At 41.7% G+C, this 26,595-nt stretch overlaps 1 protein-coding gene across 3 annotated transcripts; it reads left to right on the top strand.

Annotated features, from left to right (window-relative positions):
* Positions 1-50: 50 nt before the first annotated feature.
* gigyf1a (GRB10 interacting GYF protein 1a) lies at positions 51-26,592 on the top strand. Of its 3 annotated transcripts, none has more exons than XM_085451616.1 (26): positions 52-294; positions 5,599-6,222; positions 6,328-6,391; positions 9,191-9,320; positions 10,106-10,201; positions 10,382-10,499; positions 10,964-11,072; positions 11,401-11,600; positions 12,115-12,344; positions 12,440-12,560; positions 12,696-12,881; positions 13,452-13,609; positions 14,120-14,285; positions 14,418-14,641; positions 14,930-15,033; positions 15,157-15,251; positions 15,362-15,435; positions 15,539-15,676; positions 15,897-16,106; positions 16,230-16,450; positions 16,584-16,741; positions 16,886-17,049; positions 18,628-18,672; positions 18,920-19,064; positions 19,905-23,246; positions 24,404-26,592. In XM_085451616.1, the coding sequence occupies exons 3-25, from the start codon at positions 6,357-6,359 to the stop codon at positions 19,970-19,972; spliced, it is 3,195 nt and encodes a 1,064-aa protein (XP_085307742.1). In that variant the 5' UTR covers positions 52-294; positions 5,599-6,222; positions 6,328-6,356; the 3' UTR covers positions 19,973-23,246; positions 24,404-26,592. The 3 variants fall into 3 exon arrangements, with proteins under 3 accessions (XP_085307743.1, XP_085307742.1, XP_085307741.1); XM_085451615.1 differs by having other exon boundaries at positions 15,151-15,251; XM_085451617.1 differs by lacking the exon at positions 18,628-18,672 and having other exon boundaries at positions 51-294; positions 15,151-15,251.
* Positions 26,593-26,595: the final 3 nt, after the last annotated feature.

The raw sequence follows: 26,595 nt of genomic DNA, 5'->3' as shown, positions 1-26,595 counted from the left end.
GTTAGGCGCTTGTCAATGTCCAGTCACGTGGTGTCACACTGACGGCCATGTTTCCGAAACACAAACAACAAGAAGAGCAGCGACTGGGAGCCAGCAGACACATACTGATACGCAGAAGCGACCGTTGGTGGAGAGGGGAAAAAAAATAATAAATAAAATACAGAGCACGACTTTCTGAAAGTACTATTCTGTCGAATGAATACGTTTACAGTGTTTAAAGAGACCAATGCATTCGATAAATTGGCTGTAGACACGCCGTGCAGACAAGCAGTCTGGTAGCTATAAACAGTGAAGGTAAGCCATGGTTCCTCTTTGCTGCCTGTCTTTTAGCTAGCTGGCTAACGGGAGCTAACATGCTAATAGCTTCTGCAGCTCGAACGGGTCGGTGTTATCTGTCATGAAAAAAAAAACATTTTCACTGAGTTGTTTAAGAGCTAAAATTCTGTTTCTGCTGTTGTTTGTTTTGTTTACAACGCATTAGTACCGACAGCGGAGTGGCGCTGGTGGTCGTCCGCACATTAGCGGAGCAGGCCGGGGACTCAGATCCCAATACTCCGCCCCCTTTGCCGACATATCTGGTGTCATTTGAACCTACAAGCCAAGGCCTTTACGATCAGTGCATACCTTGTGCTAAGTTACGAAGCAAGCTAGCTAGCAACTGCTCATATGCAATAGAAATATGATATCGAGGCCAGTGAGGTTGTAACTAGGGCTTTATTGCACTTTGCCCACAAATCAGTTCGCTCTAATTGGCTTGAGAGGCGAGCAGGGTACGCGCTAGCGTAGCTCGCCACAACTGTCGGTAGCTAACGTCAACTCCGACTGTTCTGTTTAAATGTTAGCCACATTTAGCACCATCGGTATAGTTAATTTAGTCAGAGTTGCAAGTTTGCTTGCACTTGTATCACTTTGAGCCACTGGTACCGCTCCCTTTTACTCAGAGTGGAATCTTTATCCCGCCACGTTTTGGAGTGCATGAGTTTTGCTAATATTCATACGCACAAGAAATCCCATATTCCGACCTTGCATTATTTATTTAATTATTTATTTATTATAATTTTTTAAGCAAAGTTGATACAGGGTATTAAACGAAGTTAAAAAAAAAAGTCTGTTGGACGGCGCATAAAAGTAAAGAAAAATTTGCCATATCTGCTAGGAGCTTAAAGAGCAATAAAGTGTCATTTTATTCGGTGAGGTTTTCTCTGTGAAATTATTTTCTTTCTGGATTTCCCTTAAGCCATAACTGATCTGGCCATTATAACTGGAGCCTGGTATTACAGGTGTTTTTATTGTGCTGCTTTTAAATTGACAATTGGTACACCTGCTAAGTACACCTGTTTAAAGTACAGTACTCATGTAAAAAAAAAAAAAAAAAAAGTACTTTGCGTTCTGATCAGGAGCCTGAACATGTCTGACAAACACAAACTGGGAACTGTGTGACTGGAATGGTTTGAATCCTGTTTTAAAGGGCATGTTTCAATTTTCCTGTTCACACATGGCAGTTCATTAGGTCCTACTGTCTTTTAAATTCATGTAGAAGTTTATATGCTTTTGGTTTACTAATGCATAAAATGGTCTTTTCCCCCAATAATTCAGAAGAGAAATTTAAATTAAGATTTTATATTTGCTGTATATTGGAATGTAAACTGGACCTGCTCAGTATCTTCCATTTGTCTTAAACATGTCTGTATTGCAGTGTTAATAGTTTAATGTGGACTGCTCTTAAATCTGCTTACTCGGTAATTATTAAATTCTCCTTTTTACATTTTTCTGTTTTCTGTCTTTAAAATCTTTACCAGTTGCAGTGATTATGCACTGAGTAGTTCCATCAATTTGTATTGCCTTCTAAAATGATAATGAATGTAATAACTAATGTAAATAAGGCAATCATATCTACTGGCAATGTAGCAGATTTCTTATAGGTACAAAAGTTCAATTAAGACCTCGATTTTCCTACTTTTTTTTCCTTTTCTTTTTTTTAAACCAAGAAAACAGGGATATGTGAGCAGTGGGGCTTTTTTTTTAAAACTGAACTTTAGTAATACAATAGGAGGATGTACTGTGCAGTTGCTAGGAAATTGCATTCATTTGTAGGTTGAGTGGGTTAGCGGTCTTTAAACAGGTGAGCAGATTAATTAATTGGTTTTGGACATTTGCTTTAAAATAACAAAGGCCAGCATCCTAGCTGCTAGGATTTCCTGGAGAGAGGTTTAGGTGAAAAGTTTAAAAAAAAAAGTTTCTGTCTGTATTTGAGATGCTCTGATTAAAAGGGCAGCAACTACATTGTTAGTGGGGGTGTCCAGTTGAGTCTCAAAATTATATCCAAAGAAAATTTGCAGTAATTATATTTTACAGAAACAATACTGAATGTTGAAAAATGCAGGCAGCAGTAGGGCTGGGCGATATGGCCTAAAATTCATATTGCGATATAATTTGAAGCATGTGTGGTAACGATATATATCGCGATATATTCTTTTCTTCTGTATAACGTATTTTCCACACTATAAGGCACACTTAAAATCCTTTAATTTTCTCAAAAATCGAGAGTGTGCCTTATGTATGAATTCTGGTTGTGCTTACTGACCTCGAACCGATTTGGGCAAGCAGAAATCTGTTAAAAAATGTTTTAGTTCAACTTTGGTAAGCCGCACTGCTTGATGGATTGTCAGAGCATTCTGGTGCCGTAGTGAGGAGCTTCGCGGAGTAATCTGGGTCCAAAACTCCGTCTTCTTTAGGTCCCAAAGTCAAACGAACACTAAGAGTTAAAAACGGTCTAAATTCTTTCATCTTTAATTAAATCATCAGCATTGCTGCTTTATCGGGTGTAACAATTAAGTTTAGCATCCATGAAAACAGAATTTATTAAATTTAACGGAGTTACAAGTTAACAGGAATTTAGCTCGCTAGTTTACACCTAAACATTTCATACCATGTTCTGACAGAGATCTTTGAAACTAATTAAAACGTACAGCTCTGCTACCACTTCCAACATAAATGAAGACAGAAAAATAAACAGCAGTGGCGTTTGCAGGGTTACTGAAGTTGGACTACCTGGTATATAACGTTATGCTACGTGATTGCTAGCGACACAGCTATGTTAGCATAACATTAGCACAGTGAAGCTGGAGGATGAACGCCAACTTTTGTTAACGTGAGAGATTCTGGTGGTTGGGGACAAATGCAATCGCATAGCAGGATGCTATACACGGGCCAAACTTCAGTCAGGAGAACAACTGAGATTATTCATCCACAATACGAGGTTAGTTATTAATATACTGCAACAACATGGGACTAGAACAGCTGCGAGAGAATTCAACATTAATGAATCAATGTTACGGAAGTGGAGGAAGCGCAGTTTTTGGCTTTCCCCATATTTCAAAAGTGCTTCATCTCTTTGCTATGACTGTCGCCCACCATAATTTGCAGATGATAATGGTTTTAGCCGGTGCGATGCTTTCAACCAAAACAGGCGCAGCTTGATGACATCATCAACATGCGCTATCGCGATAGAGCGATATAGTCAAAATCTCTATCGTTGGCCAAATTTATATCGTTTCTGTCGTATATCGTTTATATCGCCCACTCCTAGGCAGCAGCATTTATAAGTGTAACTAAATGAAGTGCATTTTCCATCCTTATTTTCTGGTGAGCTGTCACTGATGGCACGTGTACTAATTTGAATTGTGAGTCTAATGAAACAAAATGCGGCAGCGTTTATAGTTAAATGTTAGTGACACAGTTAGCCCAGGTAGTGTTTTCCCTGGAAGTTTTAAGCAATAGTGTGAATAAGTGCGTAACACTTTAGTTTAGCAGTAAATAAAGTTAAAGAAGCTGCACAATATTGTCACATTAAAAAAAAAGCAGTATTTTTTCCCTGGTATTTTCTATCTAAGGCTGAGCTTTTTAAACAGGTGCTTAAGTCTCTTTTTTCATGTAACTGCATCAGTAATTGCCTAATTTCCATCCACTTTGTTCTTCTTTTTCATAACAAGTGCAGCTAACCATGCTAGGTTGAGTCATTTGTAGCCTGGTTGTAGTTGGCGGTGTTTTTTGTTCTTTTTCTTCAAGTCATGAAAAGTTTGTTTCCACCTTTGGCAGGAGCAGTTTTCTTGCACATTTTTTTTTAGCATAGTGCTTTGTTGGAGGTTGTTTAAGTAGCTCAGTCTTTAGTTAAATAGTCGTTGGAGAATGACATGTGACTCTTGCTCTCAGACATGTCTGGGCCTTGTCTTGTTGTAGTGCACACTAGGGATTGTAAATGCATGCCTTACTATAGCAATGATATTGCACTGTGGCGGTTTTATAAGATGTGAAAATATTTTATACCAATATTATCGTGAAGGATGGCACAGCCCCAACTGTAAGAATAATAAAACCTACAGCTTCTCTGAACCAGTGTGTGTCATTGGCTAACATTATCAACAGAAGAGCTTCTTGGCTCTGTTGCAACAGGGTTCATCTAAAAAAAGGAAAAACAAAAAAGGGAGAGGAAAAATTGGCTTCAAACCATCGTAGCCAACATCATTTTATCTTCTTTTTTAAAATTTATTTATCTATTTATTTTCACATAGATTGTCAGTTGTTGGGAATCTTTTGTTTCAGTTTAAATAAATCAAACTGTAATAAGCCTGAGTAAAGTTTTCTTCTCTTCATGCTTTCCTCATGTGCAGTATTTACTACCAACATAACTAAGCGTGTAGCAAAACAGCGCATTAGAGGGCAGAGAAAGTAGCATCCGTGCAAATGCAAGATGACAAAGCTAATTTAAAACGAAACCGATTGAAACAGCAATGTCTATTTTCTCTAGTTTGCTAGCACCATGTAGCCAATCTCTGTAAAGTGCGTAGGTAACCTTGCAAGTGTCGGTTATATGCAATGATGGCCATTTAATAAAATGTTGTGAAAACTTGTGAACTTAACCTTTTTTGTTCAGCGTCTGTGGTGAGGGAATATTGAAGGAAAGTAGTCACCAAGATGGGAAGAAGCTGGAAAATATGGCTTGTGTTTAGTCATCAGTGTGCGAACCTAAGTGGTGTTCATGTTAAAGGGGCAATATATGTATGTATGTGTATGTGAGCATTTGCTGCTGAAGTTTAGTTGCCTGGATATTGCTTTAGTTGCCATGACATTTTGAGGAATCATCCCCAGCCAGCTGCATGGTTTAGGAAGCATCTGGTTCACAACATGACTGAAATAGACTCGGTGTATTTCAGGATGGAAAATCTCCTGTGAGCAGCAGAAATGTTGGAGTATGACTGAGTGCTATACTAGAAATAGTTTTCATTTATTCAGTGAAGGAATACCACAGCACTTTCCCCTCAACTCAGAGTGCTGCAACACATTGATCAAATTGGGTATCTGTTGGTGAGTCCCAGGCACGCTGCGTAAATGGTATGTCGAGTCTTTGCGGAGAAAATCAAATTATGGTTCCTTCACTCACTTACAACAGAGGTGGACTGCCAAGCGGTGAAAAAGCATCTCAAGAGCAGCAGCTAATTTATGAAGTGTTTACTTCTTCCCATTTTTCTTTGAAATTTTATATTTCTCTCATTCTGTCTCTGTTTAACACTATTTTGTTTTCTTTTTTTTTTTTTCCAGTGGTGCAAAGGGAGGAGGTCAGGAAATAAAGGAGTTACCTAGAAGGTCTCCGTCAGTCCACATTTCAGTTGGAGCGAGAGAAAACGGCACAGAGGGAGTGAGAGAAAGGAGAAGAGGAGTGCGAGTCGCGTCTGCTCTTGGCAGCTGTTCCAGCAGCCTATTTCATTGTTTTTTCGGCTGTTATTTTGTTCCTGCGTTACGTCTTTTGATCAATCAGTTCATATTTTTAACGTTAATGTGAGATATAACTGCTGTAAAAAAACAAAAAGGAAATCGCAAACAAAAAAAAAGAAGACATTATTAGCAAGAGTGTTTTATTTTGTTCCATTGTTAATTTCTAAGGTTCTTTTCGTTTCTTTTTTATGTTAACAACCTTTTTTGGCTGTGAGTAGCAGGAGCTTCCATTCTCCAAACTTATCATTGAAAGCCCTTCCTTAGTTAGGACCTGATAACCTGGTATTCCTCAAGCACCTGAAACTGGCAGCTATTCTCTTTGTGTGTTTGGGGAGCTCTGTGACCACAGCTTAAGCACCACTCAGCCTTCTAGTCACCTAAGCCTAACTAAAGCCAGCCAGCTCGAGCCTGGTCCAGCCCAGTCCAGCCTGCTCCGATTATCTGGACAGGGTAAGGAACCGTTTTCTTTTGTTAACCCTCCTTTTCAAAGTTGCATTTTATTCGTCACAAAAAAGAAAAAACATAAAGAAATCTGGATACTTTTTTCCTCCTTAGATACTCAGTTCTGTGTGGACGTGAGGAATATGACTGCTGAGACTCTTAACTTCGGCCCAGAATGGTAATATTTGTATTTTATTTTATATTTTATTATTTATATATTTTCAATTTTTTTTTATAAAGAAATATTTCCCAGAGGAACCAAGTGCTTATTTTGTGTTTGTTTTTATTTGTGGGGGAAAATTAAAAGCGGATGAGTTATGCTGAGTGCCATTCTGTTTTTTTATTTTTAAGGAAACTTTGGACATAATGAAATGTACAGATTTAAGCAACCTCCAAATGACCTTCTTGAATGTGGCCGTTAAATCGCAATGGCAATTTGCTTAAGTCTTAACGTCCTGTGTCAATTGGACTCGTTCCCCTGAAAATGACACTAGGAAAAGATCAGGGGTTAGTGAAGTTGGTTAGGTTATAAGCTGCTGTTCGATCAAATTCAGCTCAACCAAAACGGTTCAGAGTGTCCGTACCAAAAACCATGAAAACAAAGGCCCAAAATGGAAGCGATGACCTGAAATACTTAGATTTTTTTTTTAATGGTCTCTCATTAAAGTAGAGCTGATGTCTTTTGGTTTATGAGTTTTTGTTGGACAAAATGAGTTGTGTGAAGGTGGCACCAGCATTACCTGAGAAAATCATCGTAAGAGTAAACCGGTATGAAAACGGCTGTTAGAGATGCTGTTAAGTAACCTTAGCTGTGCAGATGGCATAAGCAGCCTTCATTCTTCAGTTGGCTTCAGGGTGTTGACCTATCCTTTCTGTTTGGATTGGCAATGTGACCAAGAAATGAACACTTAAATTGAAATATAAACATTTGTAATGTCATACCTTGGTTGGATCTTTCTGCAGTTTGAATATAGGCGGCCAAGTTACCACATAAGACAATATGTTGTAACAGGAGAGAGCATGCAGTTCGTTTACAAGTGTGAATGAATCATGCACGTGTAAACTTTAGTTCTCCCCTGAAGGCCTTATTTTCTGTTTGATCAAACTTCAGTTGGATAAAACAGACTTTGTTGTGGCTTTAGTCACCATGTTAGCAGGTAAGCTAATGGTTACCATTAGGTGAAATTACATGGTATGCCCAAAGCACATCAGCTACCTGGCTAAGCCTAGCTTCGCTACTCACTTTTCATAAGTGAAATGTTGTCTGAAGTCAGTTCTGTTGTCCTTCTCTGGAATGTGTGTTTGAGCTTTTGTGGACTCGGTACTACTCTTGGCTAGTGTTGCTCACTGTTGGCGCTGGGAGTAGAAGAGAGCGACACTAATGGTAGACACTAAGAATCAAGCATAATATTCTCGGATTCTTACAATAAATTCTCGGTCAGTCTTCACATAGAAATCATTACACAGGTTCTTAAAGGCAACAAATAGTACAGAGGAAGGTCTCAGTTTTAAATTCCGTTACAGTCTGTTAACACATGGGGAAAAAAAAGACGTTGCTGAAGACGTTTAAACTTGATATGAAAGTGCTTTTAAAAATGAGTCTTGCTTGCAGGCGCCCCGCCGTGGTTAGTCATTTCAGTGGTAACAAAGTGTCGGTTTTGTCACTGCTCTCTCCTGTCCATCTCTCTTTCCTTCTGCTGTTTCTGTAGCTCAGTGAATGTTTGTGCAGCGATTAATGGGGGGGCGTAGTCTGCAGTTTGGTAGCTCTCCATCTCTAACGGCCCGTGACTGCTGTGTGCATTCTTGGTGCAGTGCCAGTCTCACAGAATATTTCTGCCTTTACACATCTGCAGCTGCTTTGCTCTCAGTGGCTCTCGTAGCTCACTTTCATCCTCGTACCCTTTTTAATATAGTTACAGAGCGGCCGGTTCATGTGCTCGCCACATACAGCTGCCTGACCAGCATGTTTACACGTCTTTAAAGGCCAGTTAACCTTACGAAATTATTTAGACCATTCGAGCTTTAGTTGGCAGCGCAGCCTGCAACTATGTTAGTCATTGTGGTCAAATTCAAAGTAAAATATTCGGCCATGCTTTTAGGTTGGTGTAGTTTCTCTTACTCCAATCTTTGTAAGACTCTCAAAGGATTATTCATGTAGAGATTTAAGTGTGTAGAGGATATTTGAATCCTTGTTAGGGAGGAAAGCTCATGTTTTGCTGCAGGTAAATGCAGGTGGGTACATATGATGCACAAATATTTCTTAGTAACCCACCCACTGGCTTGCTTCCTGAGCGCTTCTCTTATTATGCATATTAGTTGCTGCTCCACTTATTTTTATCCTCTTTGATTTGCTACATGCTACCAACTGGGCTTTCATGAAGCTTCCCTTTACCTTTCTACCCCCCACACCCGCCTCTCCATCTCTGAGCTGCATATGGTTTTGATGTGGAGCTGAGAGTCACTGACACACTCTGTAGAGGCATGTGAAAGGAGCCATTGTTAAACAGCAGGCCTTGGAAGTTGGCCAGCTAGTAATAGCTTTTTAAAATGAAATCTTGAGATTGGAAAGCTAATATATCGTCAGCATTGAGCCAAGTGTGTTCAGGGGGAGCTGTGTGGGAGGAATTTGTTACAGAACATTTACTAAAAAAAATTTCCTGCTGCAAGATGAAGAAAAATAACTAATAGCATCCAATTGAGATTAAAAGGAATTGTGTCAAGGTTACACAATTGCTCTGATTTTCGTGTGTGCGTGCGTTCAGAGCCAACTGGGGAATTTGCACCAAGTTATTTATAAAGCTTGTTTTTTACATTACATGTCAGAGATTGTTATTAGCTTGGGGGGAAAAGTAGAGCAAATACACAGCTTTGAAAGCTTTAGCATGCAGTTGCAAAACACCTATTTGTTGTACTGGACAGTCGCTTTAATTCCTGTTGTTGAAAGTAAAGTACTTTATCCTATGTCTTTTACTCACAGGCTCCGTGCACTGTCCAGTGGGGGGAGTGTGACGTCTCCCCCTCCTTCCCCCGCCATGCCAAAGTACAAGCTGGCCGAGTACCGCTACGGCCGAGAGGAGATGTTAGCACTTTATGTCAAAGACAACAAGGTTGGTTAATAGTTTACTCATTCTCTATTTATTACAGTCTATACCAATGTGAAACACTGAATCCCATTCACATGGGGCAAAAATGATGTAAGCTTACAGTCACCTGTTGACACAAGGAGATGGATATCAGCTAAAGCAGCGGTCCCCAACCTTTTTTGCGCCACGGACCGGTTTATGCCCGACAATATTTTCACGGACCGGCCTTTAAGGTGTCGCGGAAAAATACAACAAAATAAAACTAGTACCGCTACTGAAACAAAGAAGAGTTATTCATAACACACGTGAAAAGACCCAGGAAAACAGAGTTAATGATAAAAACAATAACAAAATAACGCTGAAAACCGATTAAAAACCCTGAAAATCACACCTGAGCCTCAACTCTCGCGGCCCGGAACCAAACCGGTCCGAGGCCCGGTTTATGAGATGCCGGGCTTGGAGTACATTGACAAAAACCCTGCCTTTAATATCTGTCTATAAGCACAGAACACCGAACTGCAGTTCACCCCTGTTTGTGAGGGGCAGTCAATCAGAAGTAATTGTCTTAGAGAAGAAGAGAAGAGAGGATGGCCTTACAGGAAAACTGCTTCTTTCAGACAGAATAACCCGACGGGCTGAAAATAAGGCTTACTCTGAATTGCGACTCATACAAAGCAGCATAAATAGTGTAGAACAATAGGACTTCTCTAAAGTGGTGTATAAGTCTGTATCCTTAAACATATGAACATGTTTGAAGTCAGAGTTCAAGTTTTTAAGAGGTGGTTTTGTCCTCTTGTTGTTGCTTTTAGGTCCCAGAGGACATGCAGGATAAGGAGTTTGCTGCTATTCTGCAAGAAGAGCCCATGCAGCCACTGGCACTGGTGCCTCTCACTGAGGAGGAGCAGGTCTGCACCAGCCACACTCTCACAAATGCATATCTGCAAATGTTAAACTGTTTGAGCCCTATCTTGTGGTATCTCACCCTCATACAGATTCAGTTGACAGATGTGCCTGTGAGCTCACATTCCTCACATTCCTCTCTCCTTTTTTTTTTTTTTTTTTGGCTCGTTCAACTCACTCTGCAGAGGAACTTCTCCATGTCTGTGAACAGTGTGGCAGTGCTGAGGCTCATGGGAAAAGGAGTGGGTGGTGCGGCCCCAGCTGGAGTGGTCCGTGGACGAGGAGCCACACGGGGTGGTCGAGGTAACGGCAGGGAAAAAAAGTTGGATGAGGGACACAGGCAATAAAGTATAGCCCCGATTGAGCCTGTTCACAATCAGTTGTGCTGCAGAGTCCAACAACAACAACAGAAGGGCTGCTTAAAGCCCTCGGCTCAAACTACAATGGCTGCTGCCCAGCTAAAGTAAAACAGTTTATTTAAGGCAACTACTAAAGTGTTCATTTCCTTCTTTCTTCCACCATCTTGGTGCAACACACTTCCTCTTGGCCTGTTTAAAATAGTCCTCCTTTTGTCCAGCCGCAGCCTAAAAGCACGGGGCTTACGCGCTTACCTTGTCAACACATGCCAATGTAAACACATGCACAGTTCAGCCCAGCAAAGGAAACCACAAAAGAAGAATGATGTTCGATGGTGTGTTGATGTGTGCACCTGCCTGCAGGATGAAGCTACTTAACCACACATGCCTTGTTCTAATGTGTATAAACAGGCCGAGGCCGTGGTGAAGGTGGATTCTACCAAAGAAGTATTGAAGATGCCGAGGTGGGTTTCGGTCGCAGCGTCCGAGAGATTCACCGCAGCCAGAGCTGGGACGACCGGTAAGGATAAACTGCGCACGGCACCTGCACTGTCCTTAAATTGTTGGTAAGGTCATGCAAATAATGACTCCAAGTGCTCTGTTGCACAACAGAAGCCTGTTTTATCATTACTCAGAGCAGCTGTCAAGCAGTGCAGCCTAGTCTGTAATCCTTTCAGGTATTTTTTGTATTTCTTTCAGTTTTCCTTCCAAGATCTGGATAAGCTGTGCAAATGTATTGTCTCCAGTGTGAGGTGTTGGTTGCACACACTGCTCTTGGGTTAAAAACTGGCCCATGTTTTCTTCTGCTAACTGGTCTAATTTTCCCTTCATTTCCCTCCTTTTCTCAGGGGTGAGCGTCGATTTGAGAAGCCGCTGCGGCGGGAGGTGGGACGTCCTGGCTTTGAAGAAACTGGAGGTCCCGTGGGTCCGGTGAGGAAAGAGTACACAAGGGCTGACAGTGATAACTGGCGCACCCTACGGGAGGAGCAGGAGGAAGACGAAGGGGAGCCGGGCAGTAACTGGAGACTTGCTGGATCCCGTAGGGATGGTATGATAAACACAAACGTTTTTTTTATTGTCATAAACTCTGCTTTGTTTATTCCTCTTTCTGCTGTCAACACAAGCTAAGACTTGGATCAAATTTTTAATGTTCCTTTGACATAAACCTTTTGTCCTAACTCATTAGTGTGGAAGCTACACTTTGGTATAGCCTCATTAAAATCACTAAGATGGAGCATCACTGAGATTTGTATTACTCATCATTCCACTGTTATATTACTGTGTTTTTAAGCCTATGTTAACAATGTGTGTGTCAACTTTAGCTTAAAGGACATTGTACTGGCATCTAGTGGTCAGTGATGGGAAAACCAAGCAGCTGGGTTTAGGTTAAACTAAAGCTTCCTGAGTTTCTGCAGACTCAGCAGTCGGCTTCAATGAATCATGATCTTTCCAAACCAGATATCTTGAAAATGAAACTCCAGATTGAGTTAAAACAGAAAAATAAATTTCTGAGTGTAGCTCAGGTCAGTTTTGAAGCTAATAACTTTCCATTTGTTTACCAGATGGTGGTCCTCGCTCAGCGGGCTGGCGGGACCACAGTGGTCCAGGAGAAGGTCGGAGGAGGAAGTTTGATTTCGACTTCCGGGACTCTGACGGGCACGGTGGCGGGCGTCGGCGCGCAGGCAGCGATGGTCTAGAGGACGATAGGGACGGCCTGCCTGAGTGGTGTACAGATGAGGAGGATGGGGAGATGGGCACTTTTGACTCGTCTGGAGCGTTCATGCCTATGAAGGTACTCAGAATGATGTTTCTGTTACTGTTATGATATTGTTTTAATATTTATTTGTTGGGATTGCTTCACTTTTTTTGGTCTGTATCTTGTATCAGAAGAGTGGCAAGGAGACAATCCTGGAGGAGTTTGAGTTTAAGGGGATTGAGGAAGAGGAAGAGGAGGGAGACAGCCTTGCTGATATGGAGAGGAACAGCGCTGAAGGAGACAAAGACAAGGGTGAGGCGAGACCGGATGTCTTTATTTGATCTTACATTTACATGTTGTCTTCTATCTTTTACCTTCACTGATCATAGTCAATGGAGGATTCATTACTTTTTTTCCCCTTCCTTTCTTCCACTCCTGGCCTCACAGAGATTAAAGAAGCCATCTTTATTGTTGGAGATGGTGAGACAAAGCCAGCATCTCCTTCGTCTTCTCCAACAGCTCACTGTCCCCCTCCATCGCTGGAGTCTCAACCCAGCAGTGCTAATCAAGTGGTGGATAATGCCCAGCTGAGCAACAGCCAGTCTGTGAAGGCCAGCAGCACGTCTGGTGAAGGTAGGTCATGTTCCACATACCTCTGTGTTAGTGTGCCAACAGGACAAAACGGCAATATTATCTTTTTTTAAATATTTGTTTTAGGCAATTTCATTAATGTGTTAAACTCTTATAAGAAAAAAAAGAACATGTTAACTGTCTATATCAAATATACATGCTTCTGCATTTCAGTAATTATTAGACTGTTTGATTTTGTATAAATCCAGAAAATAAAGTTATTTAGGCAACTTTTTATTGTGCAATGATTTAAATTTAAAAAAAGGCTTCTAAAGTGAGAGATCCTGAACCTTTGGTTTCATGACCTCAGCCCTTTCAGTCTCAGGTCGGCGTGTTTGAGCAAGGAAATTCAGCCATGTTGATATTTTGGTTTGAAATAGAATATGTTTGCCTCAGTCATTTGATACTTTGTTTACTGAACCGGCTGTGGCTGCTGGGTGTGACACAGAGCCAGTAGGCGGCTCTACCGCTCACATCAAACAACACCAAACGCTAAACTATAAATAGAAACACTAAAAATAGGGCCCATTGTTTTACTCGTTTCTTCTTTTTCTTTTCATGTGCGTATGTCAGATGCAGCTCCATTAGGGGGCTCCAAGGCCCAGCTGAGTCCCAGCGGCGCAGCCACCTCCTCCAGCCTGCCTCCTCCACCCCCTTCATCTGCTGCTCCTCTACTCCCGCCATCTGGAGGAGATGCTGAGGACGACGAAGGCATGAAACACCTGCAGCAGGTAGGAGCAGCAAGAGGAACATTTCAGACAAATTATGTAATCATGTCTAATCAAACTACATTTCACAGCCTTCAGGTGAGGGATGAAACTGGTGATTATTTTGCTGCTGAATATTCAAAACCAGAACTGCACTTTTCTTTTTTTGTCTTTTGATAAAGCTCACTGCTTTGAATAAAAACGCGATGGTTAGGGGGGAGGCTGCAAATATAGAGCAGTTCATTTGATGCTGATTGATGTGCCGGAAACTGAAAAGGACGTCTGCATGTCTGTTCTGTGCTCTTCTATATATTGTTTATATTTTCACATATGTTACTTTAAACAAGCATCACTAACATAACCTTGTCTGACTAGGTCTAAAACCTGCTGAGCTTTGTTTTAGCTGGTATCAGTGCATTCAAAGTTGTGAGTCTTAGCTGTACTATTAGCATCGCCACCTTTTCATCCTACGGGTGAGCCTGCTACACCAACTCTTGTCGACTAGATAATAAATGTTTGTTTATATTTGTGTAGGAGGCAGAGAAGATGGTGGCATCACTGCAGGATACTTCTTTGGAGGAGGAGTGCTTCACCCAGGCTCTGCAGCAGCAGGAGAGCAGGAACACGGCAGCTGCTCTGCCGCTAACTCACGAGGCTGCCATGAAGTGGTTCTATAAGGACCCCCAGGGAGAGATCCAGGGTACTCCTCCTGATGATACTTTCTAAAAACATGAATAAAAACTGTTAATTTCTTGAGGTGAGATGAAGCTAGTCCGACATCTAAGGTCAGTTTCTGCATTGCAAACTCTCCTCTGTCCTGCCCACCAACCAGGTCCATTCACCACGGTGGAGATGTGTGAGTGGTTTCAGGCTGGCTACTTCACCATGACCCTGCTGGTGAAGCGGGGCTGTGATGAAGGTTTCCAACCCCTGGGGGATGTCATCAAGATGTGGGGCCGCGTGCCCTTTGCCCCGGGTCCCTCCCCGCCGCCCCTGCTGGTGAGACAGCTACCACCAACGCAGCGCCCGCAGCCCAACCGGGGGCCCGCCGGGACTGTGAGTCAGAGCTCAGCCACCCGAGAGGATGGGGAGGGGAGGATGCAAATGAGAGGGCACATTTCTAGACAGGTTATGGTGGCAGGAATTGTAATTTTAAATTCTCACCTCTTAATGTCACACAGTTGATTTAATGAATTTTCTATTGCATGCTGACTTGGATAAATGTGTGTAAATGTAGCTGAAATATTACCAGAAGCAAGTCTGTTCTAGATGCAGTAATTTGCTATTGTAATTTTGAGTCTGACTTTTCCTTTGTGTTGACATTATATCTTTCCCCTTCATCAGGGAAACCTGGACCAGGAGCGCCTGAAAAAGCAACAGGAGCTTGCAGCAGCAGCTCTTTATCAACAGCTCCAACAGCAGCAGCAGCTATTCCAGCTCATGAACAGGTGGGTGGAGGCTTCGCCCTAAATTTGTTGGAGTTCATTCCGGTCCTAGTTTGAACTTTGGAGGACATGTTTAGTTTCAAAGTAAACGTACACGTCGGGTGTTGCTTTATGTCCCAGGTGCAGTGAGCAGAGTATGATGCCTTCGATGAACAGATCGATGTCAGTGCCAGATACAGGGTCCATGTGGGACATGCATACCTCAGCTTCACAGCCGTCAGGTACAGTGTGGACTGCTGCTGTTTGGTTTGTGCACACACAGGCAGGCACAGTTAAAACACACAAACTGTAGCTGCTGCCGCTAATATGATCCTTTTTCATTTTCATGTAGGTGGTGAAGCCAGTCTTTGGGACATAACAATGAATCCTTCTACTCAGGGTCCAACTCTCGAACAGCTTCAGAAGGTGAGGGCTGTTGAATAGTAATATCAGACTGTGAGTCCATTGAGTCATACCAGCGTCAGATCCAAATATTCATTCAGAATTACTGATGACGCATTTCCTTTAGCTCCAGCAGGAGAGGCGAGACGCTGAACTCAGGGCGAAGCGTGAGGAAGAGGAGCAGCGTAAGCGAAGGGAGGAGAAGAGAAGGCAACAGGAGGAGCAGAAAAGGAGGGAGGAGGAGGAGATCTTCAGACGCAAGCAGGTGGAGAAATTTTGCATTCATTTTATCCCATGTGTTGCCTTGGGGTTGTTAAATATGTTACTGGCTTTGTTCATTAAAGCAAAAATATTCCGTGCTGCTTTTTGATTTAGTTTTCATAATGTTTGATATTTTATTTGCTTTGCTGAGCGGCACTAAATGCTGTTTTCCTCTAAGAAACGAGAACCACAGCTATAGCCTGATCTGTCATATGTTCCCGCAGTGTCGTCAGCAGCAGGAACTGATCATGAAATTGCTGCAGCAGACCCCCCAGCAGCAAGGACCGGGGGCAGGCAGCTCTAGTTGGAGTGGGGCTTCCTCTTCTGGGCTTTCTAAGGCAGGAAAGCCCCAGGCTCTGGCTTTGCTGGAAATACAGCAGGAGACTGAGAGACTCCTGAAGCAGCAGCAAAGAGCCCAGCAGCAGAGAGACCGCGTGAGTTCACCATTCAGGTCTACAGCAATGATAATGTTAGCATGTAGCAGGAATTTGCATGTTTAAAATAAAAACGTACATATTGTTGGTCATTTATGGAGCCTGATTTTTATCTGTTTGCAGCACTCTGGTTTGTCGATGGGGAGCTCCTCCATGGGAGGGCAGTGGGTGGATGGCGTCGGTATGTGGGGAGGGCCGGGTAGTCTGGAGAGTAAGAGCAGTAGTGGAGGGTCTTCGGGCAGCATGGGCATGTGGGACGAGGCTGTGAAGAACCAGACCGGCCTGCGTGGGAACAGCAACAACAACATGGGCCTTAAGAACAGCCGCAGCAGCCCATCACTCAGGTGAGCATGTCTGGGCAACTCAGCTGATGTGGATTGTTGGATTGCCCAGTTATAAAGCACTGCTTGCAGGAAAAAGTGGATTTCTTTTAGTTGATGATAGTAATGATATAATTTGCCTGGGTGTCCTCCACAGTGATCAGTACATGATCCGTCGTAAGCGCACCGAGGAGGAGGAGAAGCTGCTGAAGCTGCTGCAGGGCATGAAGCCTCAGGACGGCTTCACCACCTGGTGTGAACAGATGCTGCACGCTCTCAACACCTCTGCCAACAACTCCTCCTCCTCTGTGGATGGTAGGCGGTTCAACTTTATCACATTTAGCAATCTAAAGGGTGTTTAGAGTTTACCCTCAGCTTACAGACATCAATAGCTGATGTCTGTGTAAATTACAGCAACACTTCTGTGTCACTAATCATTCACGTTGTGTGTTTATCAAGTTGCCACAATTGTGGCATACCTGAAGGAGGTGGAGTCTCCCTATGCAGTGCTGGATTTCATCCGGTCCTACCTAGGGGACACAGTGGAAGCCAAAGAGTTCGCCAAACAGTTTCTGGAGCGACGTGCCAAACAGAAAGCCAACCAACAGAGACAGCAGCAACAGGTAGGTTGAAAGAGCATCAGTCCAAAATGTCACCTGCTCGGTAAACAACATCAGTGTAATTTAAAGAAAAGAAAAACATTGCTGAAATGTTCTCTTTATAGAACACAGAAAGCCTGCCCATTAAAGCCTTTAATTTATAGTATGACGAGTGGCTAATTGTTCATTTTTATTGTGAATAGACACAGACTGTGTTCAGTAGTTTGCATTTTCAGTCGGAAACTGATGGTTTTCTCAGGTGGGAATCGATGGTACATTCTAGTCTGTACAAGTGTTTGATGTAGTGTTCAATTTCTGTGAGTTAACTTGGAAACCTAGGAGATTCATAGGCTGTATAAAATATATGGTTGGAGCCGCTGTGACATTTTTTTTTTTTTTTATTTGACCAAGACTGAGTTGTTTTTCAGTGCCAGCTTGAGACACTTAAACCTCACTGCCATCATTCACAACCAAGAACAGAAAAACTGCCTGAAACTGAATGTTTAGAGCAGTCTGAAGTCAAAGCTCAGGGATCACTTGTACATACTTGTGCGTGTGCGCGTGTGTGCGTGTGTGTGTGTGTGTGTGCTAATTAAAAAGAAAGACAAGATGATAGTTTATTGAATTTAAATGAAATTTGCAGATTGTTTCAGTGAAGTTTAATAAACTCCTTGCTATCTAAAATATAACAGGACACTGGAGTAAATTCTCCAGCATCTCACACTTCTGATAATCAGCTGTCTGCCTGACATTTATTCAGCTGTGTAAAAACTATAACTTTAATCTCAGCCAAACAGATTTACTCAGGAACAAATAAAATACTGAAAAAAGCCAAACAATAACATTTTTAAGTTATCTAAGTGACTTATATATCATGTTTAACCTGAGTAGTGAAAGACAGCGGTGGGTTTGAAAACGATTTGCCGGGGGGTCCGGTATTCTCACGGCTCTAGTGACCTAGCCCCCGGCTCGCTATCGAGCTGGTGGGTAAAAGACGTCTCCGACAACATCGGAGCGCTTTTGAAAATATGTGGTGTCTTGATAAACTGAGCAGATATTTGAGGTTTACACAGCTATATTCTCGCCTGAAAATATGTTAAACGTTTATTTTGTGACCCAGAAAGAATAATAAGAGTAATATTAAAACCAACTAGCTGCCGCCATTGTTCGAAACTGAGCTGGGCTGCGATGAGCCGCACTATGAATTCTGGGACACAGCTTCTTCTTCTTCGGGGTTTAACGGCAGCTGGCATCCTTGTACATGCAGTGCTGCCACCTTCTGTTTCAGTCCGTTATTACACTCTTAAATCCTGCCACTTATTCCTGCGTCTTTTGTGATCTTACAAAGCTTCAAACGACGCATCGACTATTAAATTAGTCGTCGACGATTTTGATAGGCGACGTAATATATAAAAGCATGACGCGTCCTCTTTAAGACATTATGGACGTGGTTTCACACACAAACCTTCTGTGGTTAGCTGGATTGAAATTGTAGGAAGTGAATATTTTGGATGAAGGTCAGGCTTTGCACATATGTGTTTTAAAAGTATTATTAACAGGCTGAGAGTGGCTTTAATTCCTCCTCTTCTCTTTGTGTCCTAGTTATCAAAGGAAGTGGCTGGATTGAACATGAACTTCCCTCTGCAGGTAAATGCAGACATGCCTCTAAGCCATACACGCAGGATTGTTATTAACACAGCATCAATGAGTGCTCTCCTTTACTACAACTATAACTTCACTACAGCATTAAAGACTTTTTATAGACAGTGAAAACTTTAATTTCTTTATGAGGAGTCTCCTGGATTGAAACTCGAAAAGAAAACGGAAACATCAAAGGGTCACGTCCAACCTGGCACTGTTACGATCGTGATCATTTTTGCTTTGTGTTTTTTAGGATTCAATGCGAGGTATGAATCCCAACACTCTGCAGTCCATGTTTCAGGCCAACCACATGGGCAAGGCTGGTCTCTATGATAACCAGGGAGGAAAGATGAAGAAGAAACAGCCCATGATGCTGCACTCTGACCCCAGCATCTTAGGTACGCGACCTCAAGAGCTTTTAAGGTTTTTCCTTTGAACTTCTTCACCACGTACATGGACAGCTTTACCAAAAAGTGTTTTTCTTTGGTTTTAATTTTGTTTAGTTTCCTTCTGTCCAGTTTTTTTTTTTTTTTTGTTTCACTAGGTTTCTAGAGTGTATTTAGTACTGTTGGTGTTTGTTATAGTTCCCAGTATATGTTCATATTGCCAGTTTTTTTTTTTTTTTTTTTTTTTACACAGCTTAGTTTGAGTTAGTTTTCGATCCTTTTCGAGCCTTCGTTTTTATTCACACCCACCTTCAGCTTTTAGTTCAGAGCCCAGATCAAGTACATGAGTTACTCACTAGAGGAAATGCTTAGCATGGAAACGCAAAGTGGAAAATGTAGTCATTTGTGCAGTAGGATTATGTGTGAAGTGAAACCAGGTTGTTTCCACTGTATAACACTGATCTGCTTAAATGACCTACCGAGAGTAGAGATGCAATAATAAATCAGCTAGCTACCAATGCTCCGTCTCAGGGAGCGTTCAGAGTCCAACTTGTTGATATGTAAAACAGTATAAACACAGCTTATTCACTCTTCTCTGACACAGTGTAATTTGCAGTGGGCCCTTCCTTATAATGCTAACACTGCAGCTGTTTATTCGCTTTCCGAAAACCTTTTCAGACAAAATCCGAATCGGCAAAGAAACCAAAAAGAAGCCAAGACCTCTTCTTATGATATCGTTTTCTTTATTCCCTCCTGTCAGTGTTTAAGCCAGCCTTTAACCCCTTGTGCCATCCTTCTCTAATCTTGGTGTACTCTCTCCCCTCTCTTCCCTGTGCCCTCTCCTACCTGCAGGGTACTCATTCCACAACACGGGCGAGTGTATGAGCCTGAATGAGATGGAGATGGTGGAGGATTACTGATGTGACGCAGCGCAGCAGCAATAGCTACCTGAGGCCTTCTGTCTTTTAATCAGACAAACCTGATGACGAATGTGCACTGCTGGGGGAACCGAACTGGGGGTTGTGGGGTACAAAGGGGGGCAAGCATGGTGGTGAGGGGGAGGTGTGGAGTGGAGGCGCCCAGTTCTGCGCCTCCCACTCGTTCTTTCCCTCTGGATAGAAAAAATAAAAAGGGCTCCCTGCTGCACCAGTTGATCACTAGAGCAGGGGAGAGGGGGGGTGAGGCGCGGTGAGGTTAAAAGGATGATGGGTATCCTCTGGCACTCAAAAGATTAAGCACCTTATACTGAACTAATGCACTTTATTGAGATGGGATTTGAATAGTTTTTCTTTTTGTTCGTGTGTGTGTATGCGTGCGTGTTCAGAATCAGTGCGCATACGGTGTGTGTACGTGCACATTATCGGCGTGTGCAGCAGAACTGGAAGGCGGCGGTGAAAACAGCGAGCAGGGCCGAGCGGGCGGGACGTTAGGTTTTCAAATTCAGGGGGACCTTTAGTTGAAACCTTATCAGAGAGCAAATCCTTTCTCAAAAGACAAACACTGTTGATATTTCTCTTGTTTAGCATTTTTTTTTTTTTTTTTTTTTGGTTCTGTTTTTTACGTTTATATAAAAAAGTAAAGCTATTGAAAAATGGATTATAAAAAAAACTTGAAGATTTGCACTTGCCTAAAAAAACGAAATAAGAAAAACGACAAAAAAAAGAAAACAAATGGGGTTAGTTAGAAGTGAATATTTTTGTGAATGTGTATGAGCGACTGGGAGTGGCTGATGTGTGGCGGCTGAGTTGTGTCAGTAATATACAGTCTGCACAAGTTTTTTGTCTTTTGTTGCTTACCAAGATGTATGAAACATAAGAGGCCATTTTTGTCTTTTCTGTTTGGATAGTCATTTTGTATTCATGTTTAGAGTGAGTGTGTGTGTGTGTGTGTGTGTGTGTGTGTGTGTGTGTGTGTGTGTGTGTGTATGTATGTGGTCCTTTCCAGACAAGGACGTGTGTGTTTTATGGGTGTGACTGAATGCTCGTGTGTGTGTGTGTGTGTGTGTGTGTGTGTGTGTGTGTGTGTTTATGAGAGAGAGAGGGCAATTGCACAACACATCCTTTCTCTCACCAGCTCTTCATCCCCTGATAGAAAACCAGAAATGCATATATTTGTAAATGTTAGCTTTGCTCTCATCACATGACGACCACCACTAGTTTATTTCCCTGAGCTTCTCCCCATGGGGAGCCGTCTCTAGACCTGAAAGGGACTAAGCAGACGTGGCGAATCATGAGGGACATTACTGTGTGCGCATGCGAGTGAGATTTTCAGTGTGCGTGTTTAGAGTACATGTTCATTTACTGTTCATAGAAATGAGTTAAAACTACAGGTACTCATTTTTCTTGTTGTTGTTGTTTTCTTGTATGTGTATGAATGCACATTTGTGCCTAAGAACTTGGATAGGGTGCATGGCCATCGAGACATTAACTCTTTTTTGAGAGCGAGTGTGGTGCGTGTCAGTGCTCAGCACAGTGTATGTAAAGTATGTACGTTGGTATGGTAAATATTTCTAGTTGAGTCTAGGGGTGATCCATCGGAAGGCTTAGTCCAGCGTGTTTTTCCTGGGGGTGTGATCACGTTGCCTTTTGTCAGCTCTCGAACTTGTGAATGAAAGGTGTCGAGTTTCTGACTCTGAAATACAGAAAACCACAAAAAAACAATTAAAAAAAATACAGCATCTTAATGTGCAAGTGCACAGAGCGGTGCATGAAATGTTAGCATATTGTGTTACATATTCGTTGTTGCAATTTGATAATGACGAGTTTTCTTTTTTAAATGAAAAATATATATAAATATATACATTATATACAAAGTTTAAAAAGTATTTGGACTAAGATGAGCACTTGGGGCTGCTATTTTTGTTGTGTGTTTTTAATTTTCTTTTCCTTTTTTTTTTTTTTTCATTTTTTGCCATGTGAAGTGTGTATTATTTTTCTTTTCTTAAGAAAATATTGAATGTATTCCAAAAAAAAAAATGACAAGAAACCCGTGCTGATACAAGATTTTGTTTTTGTTCCTCAGAAGATTTCAAAAATGGAAACAAAACCGAAAAAAGCTTCAAAGAGTTGAGCGGGGTCTTTTTTTTTTTTCTTTCTTTTTTTTCATTTACACAGTGGAGGAGAGAGACAAACTCGAGATGGATACAGTTGAACACACTGCCTCTACAATCCTGGTCGTACAAATGGTGACTAAAGAAAGGACTCTTTCTATTCCATACTGGAGCTTTGGTTGTTTACAAGCCACATGGATATCTGTGGGTGCAGTTTTATTCTTTTGTTTTATCTTTTTTTGTTCCCACATGAGACGGGTGGGGTTTGCAAGTGCGCTTCTGCCATAAGGACATTGAGTGGTGTGGTGGCGTTTTTGTTTATTTTGGTTCGTTGTTTTTGAGGAAGAGTGGCAGGCATCACAACAACATGGACAGGATCCTCTAACTAGATCTGTGTCGTGGGTCCTGAGACTTGATCAGCCGCGGAGCGGAGGTAGAAAAATCAAGGATGGGGCTGTGTTTTGTGGAGAACCGAGTGCAGGGCTGCAAACCCTGGAGGGGGAACTTGAGAGGACGGTATGAGCGCATCCGCTCGGTGCTCTCGTCTTCACCTCGGCCCTCGAAAGCACTCGCACCCTGCCCTCACCGACTCACCTATGCACTTTTGTTCATTCAAGCTGTGAGGTACAATTTTGGGGATGGGAGCACAATTACAACAGGAGGATTGCTACGACTTTGACAAAGTCACTGAAAAAGAAATTCCCAAACTGAAATAAGAGACTCGAGAAGCTCGTCTTCTCCCACCTCCTGTACATAACCATATTTTTGTATTACCTTTCAGAGTAGAAAGAAAAAAATGCAAAATGGATGAAGGAAAATTCATTGATTATATGGAGTGAATGTTCTTCAAGAAAACCAATCTTTTTTGTTTTTTAAATCTAGTTTGAGATGGGACTCGCTGAGAGTTTAGTTTGCCAGTAGCCCTGAAGTAATCGGGGAAGGAACGTAAAACCACATGGACTGAGGTGGTGGCCATGCTGCAGTGGCTCCAAGACTGACTGATAGCTACTTATCAAAATGGATGTTGCAGTGGCTACAAAGAGCCCACCAAGAGTGTTTGATCAACACGCACAGTAAAGAGATGGACACTGATGACAGCCTCAAGAGCTGCAGAGTGACTACCGGAGGACAAGTGCTTGGCATTGGTAAGATGTTCTTCCAGGATTTTAATTGTTTTTATCCTTTTTGTTTTTGTTTAATGCTTTTCTACAGTGTTAATTTTCACAGTAAATTTAGTCTGTTGACTAAAACTTTTAATTTTAGTCATAATTTAGTTGCCTAAATTCTATTAGTTGACTAAATATAGTAAATCTAAAATCGATTTGACCAAAATCTAGAATTTGTCGTGTTTTTACTGGTGAGCGGCGCTCCACACGTTTTGCAAAACCTCTTATTTTCCTTGACGTGTGAACTGTGTACATGTGTCTTCTCTTCCTCTCAAGCCTCAAAATTGTTGCTTTTTCATGAGAAACAAGGATGGGAGTTGTGTCGTTTCCCGCCACCTCAAAAACAAAACAAAAGAACTTACTGTTTCCGGGGAAGATCAAATTTGTGCGTCTAACCTCACTGCACGAGGAGATTACTTAATTTAATGAATTGATTCAGATTGGATCTAGTCTCTCCAGAATATCTTCATCTTGTTATTTGCTGATGGAAGTATCCATACATTTTCATTTAGTTGACTTGTTTCCATCAGCAGGAAAAAGGTTGCTGACAAACTATGACAAAAATTATTGGTCAATGAAGCTTTCGTAAAGTTACAGGTTGCTTTCCGCACCTTCATGGATTTGTTAAATTAATTGATAATTAACTATGGCAAGTTAAAATTGTGGTAGATGATCATTGTAAGGCTGTAATAAAACTAGATGTAGCGGCCAGAATAAAAAGTGAAGCCAGTGTAGCGTTGCCGTAACTCGCATTCTCTCGCTAACGTCCAGCAGAGGGCGTTTGGAAGGCTACAAGAAAACTAAGCTTTAGTGTGACCTTATTTAAAGTTCTTCCTGGTGAAAGACTTGTGGTCTTGTGGGCATTTCAAGTCTTGCTGAAACTTTATGTTCATTTAACAAATTTTGGTGCTGGTTAGCATGAAAAAGTGGGGTAGCCTGTGAGTCTATGCCCTGGTGTCTCAATAAGCACTGACCCTTGTTCATCACAAAAACACCACAGTGGAAATATTCAGCTCAAAGCTTCACAACAGAACTTTTAACAGTTGCCATCATTTATATACAGTCCTGTCCTCTGTTAATGCCTGTGTCCAAGTTTTGCTGATTATGTCTTGCACTCTTTCTATGTGTTTTCACAGGAGTCTGGCTGTGCTTTATTTGCTGCCCTCTGCAAGGAGGATCTTATCTACAGCCAACCCATGAACCAGTGAACCCTAAACCTGTCCTTTTGAACTTAGACCCTAAGAAACTTTTTTTGACCTCAGTGTGGGCAGGCCAATGGCATTATACGTTGGACAGATGAAGTTGCAGGTTTATCAACTCTTCATCCCCTTTTTGCTGGAAGTGTTCGGTTAAGGATTTAATCCCACACTCCATCTAAGAAGAGGATACAAAGGCTTGCGTTGCCCAGAAGTTCATCATCCACCTCAGCCGGAAAACTCTCGGATGGTGGTCTTAAAGGTCTTCTAGCCATTGGGACCGATGAGCCGCTCTCCTGCCCAGATGTCAGAGACAGTGTGCTGGGATGAGTTTTGGTGGACGTGGCCGGATTACATCTCAGCCATCGCAAAAGGCTGCTGCTGTGGAACTGGATGAACTGAAAGAATTGTACAAGGAAAAAAAGGACTTTTGAAAACAAAACACAAAACTATCATATGTCACATAAATTCTCAAGTCCAAAGGAGCAGGCAGACACACTACATGCACACACTCAGCTAAAGTTACATTGGCTCTCCTCTGGAACAATGTCTACACACACATGCACACACACACACACACACCAGAGATACACAATATCAAACGACACAAAGACACACAAGCATCAACGCCCAGCAGCATAAACGCTGAGCTTTGTAAATAATGTAAAAGTTAGTGTTTTTGAGTTTTCTCCATAATGGCTTTTGCTTTATTTCTTTGTTCAACATGCCTTAAATTGTATAGTTCAGTCTGAAATGGCTTAATGAAAACGTTCTCAGTTTAAGTTGGAAACCACCTCGTTAACTGTACTCTAAAGAGCGTTTTAACAAGACGTCTGTTCGCTGACAGACTTGTCCTGTATAAAAGTGTAAATGTGATCTACTTTAAAGATACTAGTTAACTAAAGAATAGAGCAATGAGGGCTTTTTGGTTGATCTAATTTTACTGGTGGTTGGATTTTTGTTGCCCTTTTTTTTTCGTTTTGATCCAAATAAAGTGTGGATTCCTTGAGATTTCCTATTTAGATTACTGCTGAAGGTGCAGGCTTGACAAAGGGCTGAAGTCTGTGCTGCCTGGAGCTGGGCTTACTGGGTGATATGCAGAGGTTCATCTCAGAGCACGTGCTTGTTGCTGTGTCGTATCTGTTGTTGGATACAGTCCTCGGCAAAACTGAACCAGAATGGCAGGTCGTCCTCAAATTGATTTGTTTTCTTTACACTCCAGGGGAATAAAATGTTTTAGGAGTTGGATCTTTTTACAGTTTTGACATAGTGATTCACACTTGTCTTATGAGTACTTGTAAGAACAGGCATGCATGATGGTTTGTAGTATTTGTGGGGTTTGACACTAAAATCTGTGTATCTAATAGTGCTGCTGACCATCAGTGATGGCACTGAATCGATACGGAAGCGACCAGGCTGTGGTGTGTCTGAAATCTGAAAGGTCTTCTCGGACCACGTCTTTACTCTGTATGTCTCATTAAATTTAAGAGATTCGTGTTTTTAGTCATTCTATAGTTTGTTTGTTTTTTCCTTCTTTATAACCAAACATATGCAGTTTTTTATCCAAATGGAAACTGATGTTTATTGAATACCGTCAGTTTAGACTTGTTAAAAGTTTCTGATCAACTGTGGGTGTGGTGTGCAGTTGTCTTCTATAGGTAAGTGAAGTAGCCACAGTTGGCATTGGTATGTCATAACTGTTGAATTGATATTGAATTATTACTTTAAATGTTATCACATTTTTTAAAAAGCTTATACTGTGATGGATGAATCATCAGTCTATTTTACTGCACTACAAAAGCTTTTATGATCAGAGAAACCACAGTATTGTGTCTAAAGACCCTGGTTGATGAGCAGCTTGACCCGCGTGCTTCAGGATAGAAGCTATAGATGGAAAGATTACCTGGTTCAGTTTTGCTGGTTACTGTAACACCGACTGTAATGATGGACTCATGGTTATACCCCAGTCAGCCCATCTCCTTCACTTAATATGTCGTTGAATGTTGTTAAAATAACAGCATACATGTAATGAAAATGTTTTGGAAAAGAACAACTGAAAAGAAGTGTAAATAGTTTGGCTTTTGTTTGAAGAACAAAATAAATACTAAATAAATAGCATTTAGCTGTGACCG

The sequence above is a fragment of the Copadichromis virginalis genome, linkage group LG3, assembly GCF_057382275.1.
Source record: "Copadichromis virginalis isolate Kocher_CV1m ecotype Utaka linkage group LG3, C_Virginalis_male_GT1.1, whole genome shotgun sequence".
Lineage (NCBI taxonomy): Eukaryota > Metazoa > Chordata > Actinopteri > Cichliformes > Cichlidae > Copadichromis > Copadichromis virginalis.
The sequence above is the reverse complement of the archived record's forward strand: the minus strand, read 5'-3'. Positions and strand labels throughout refer to the sequence as shown.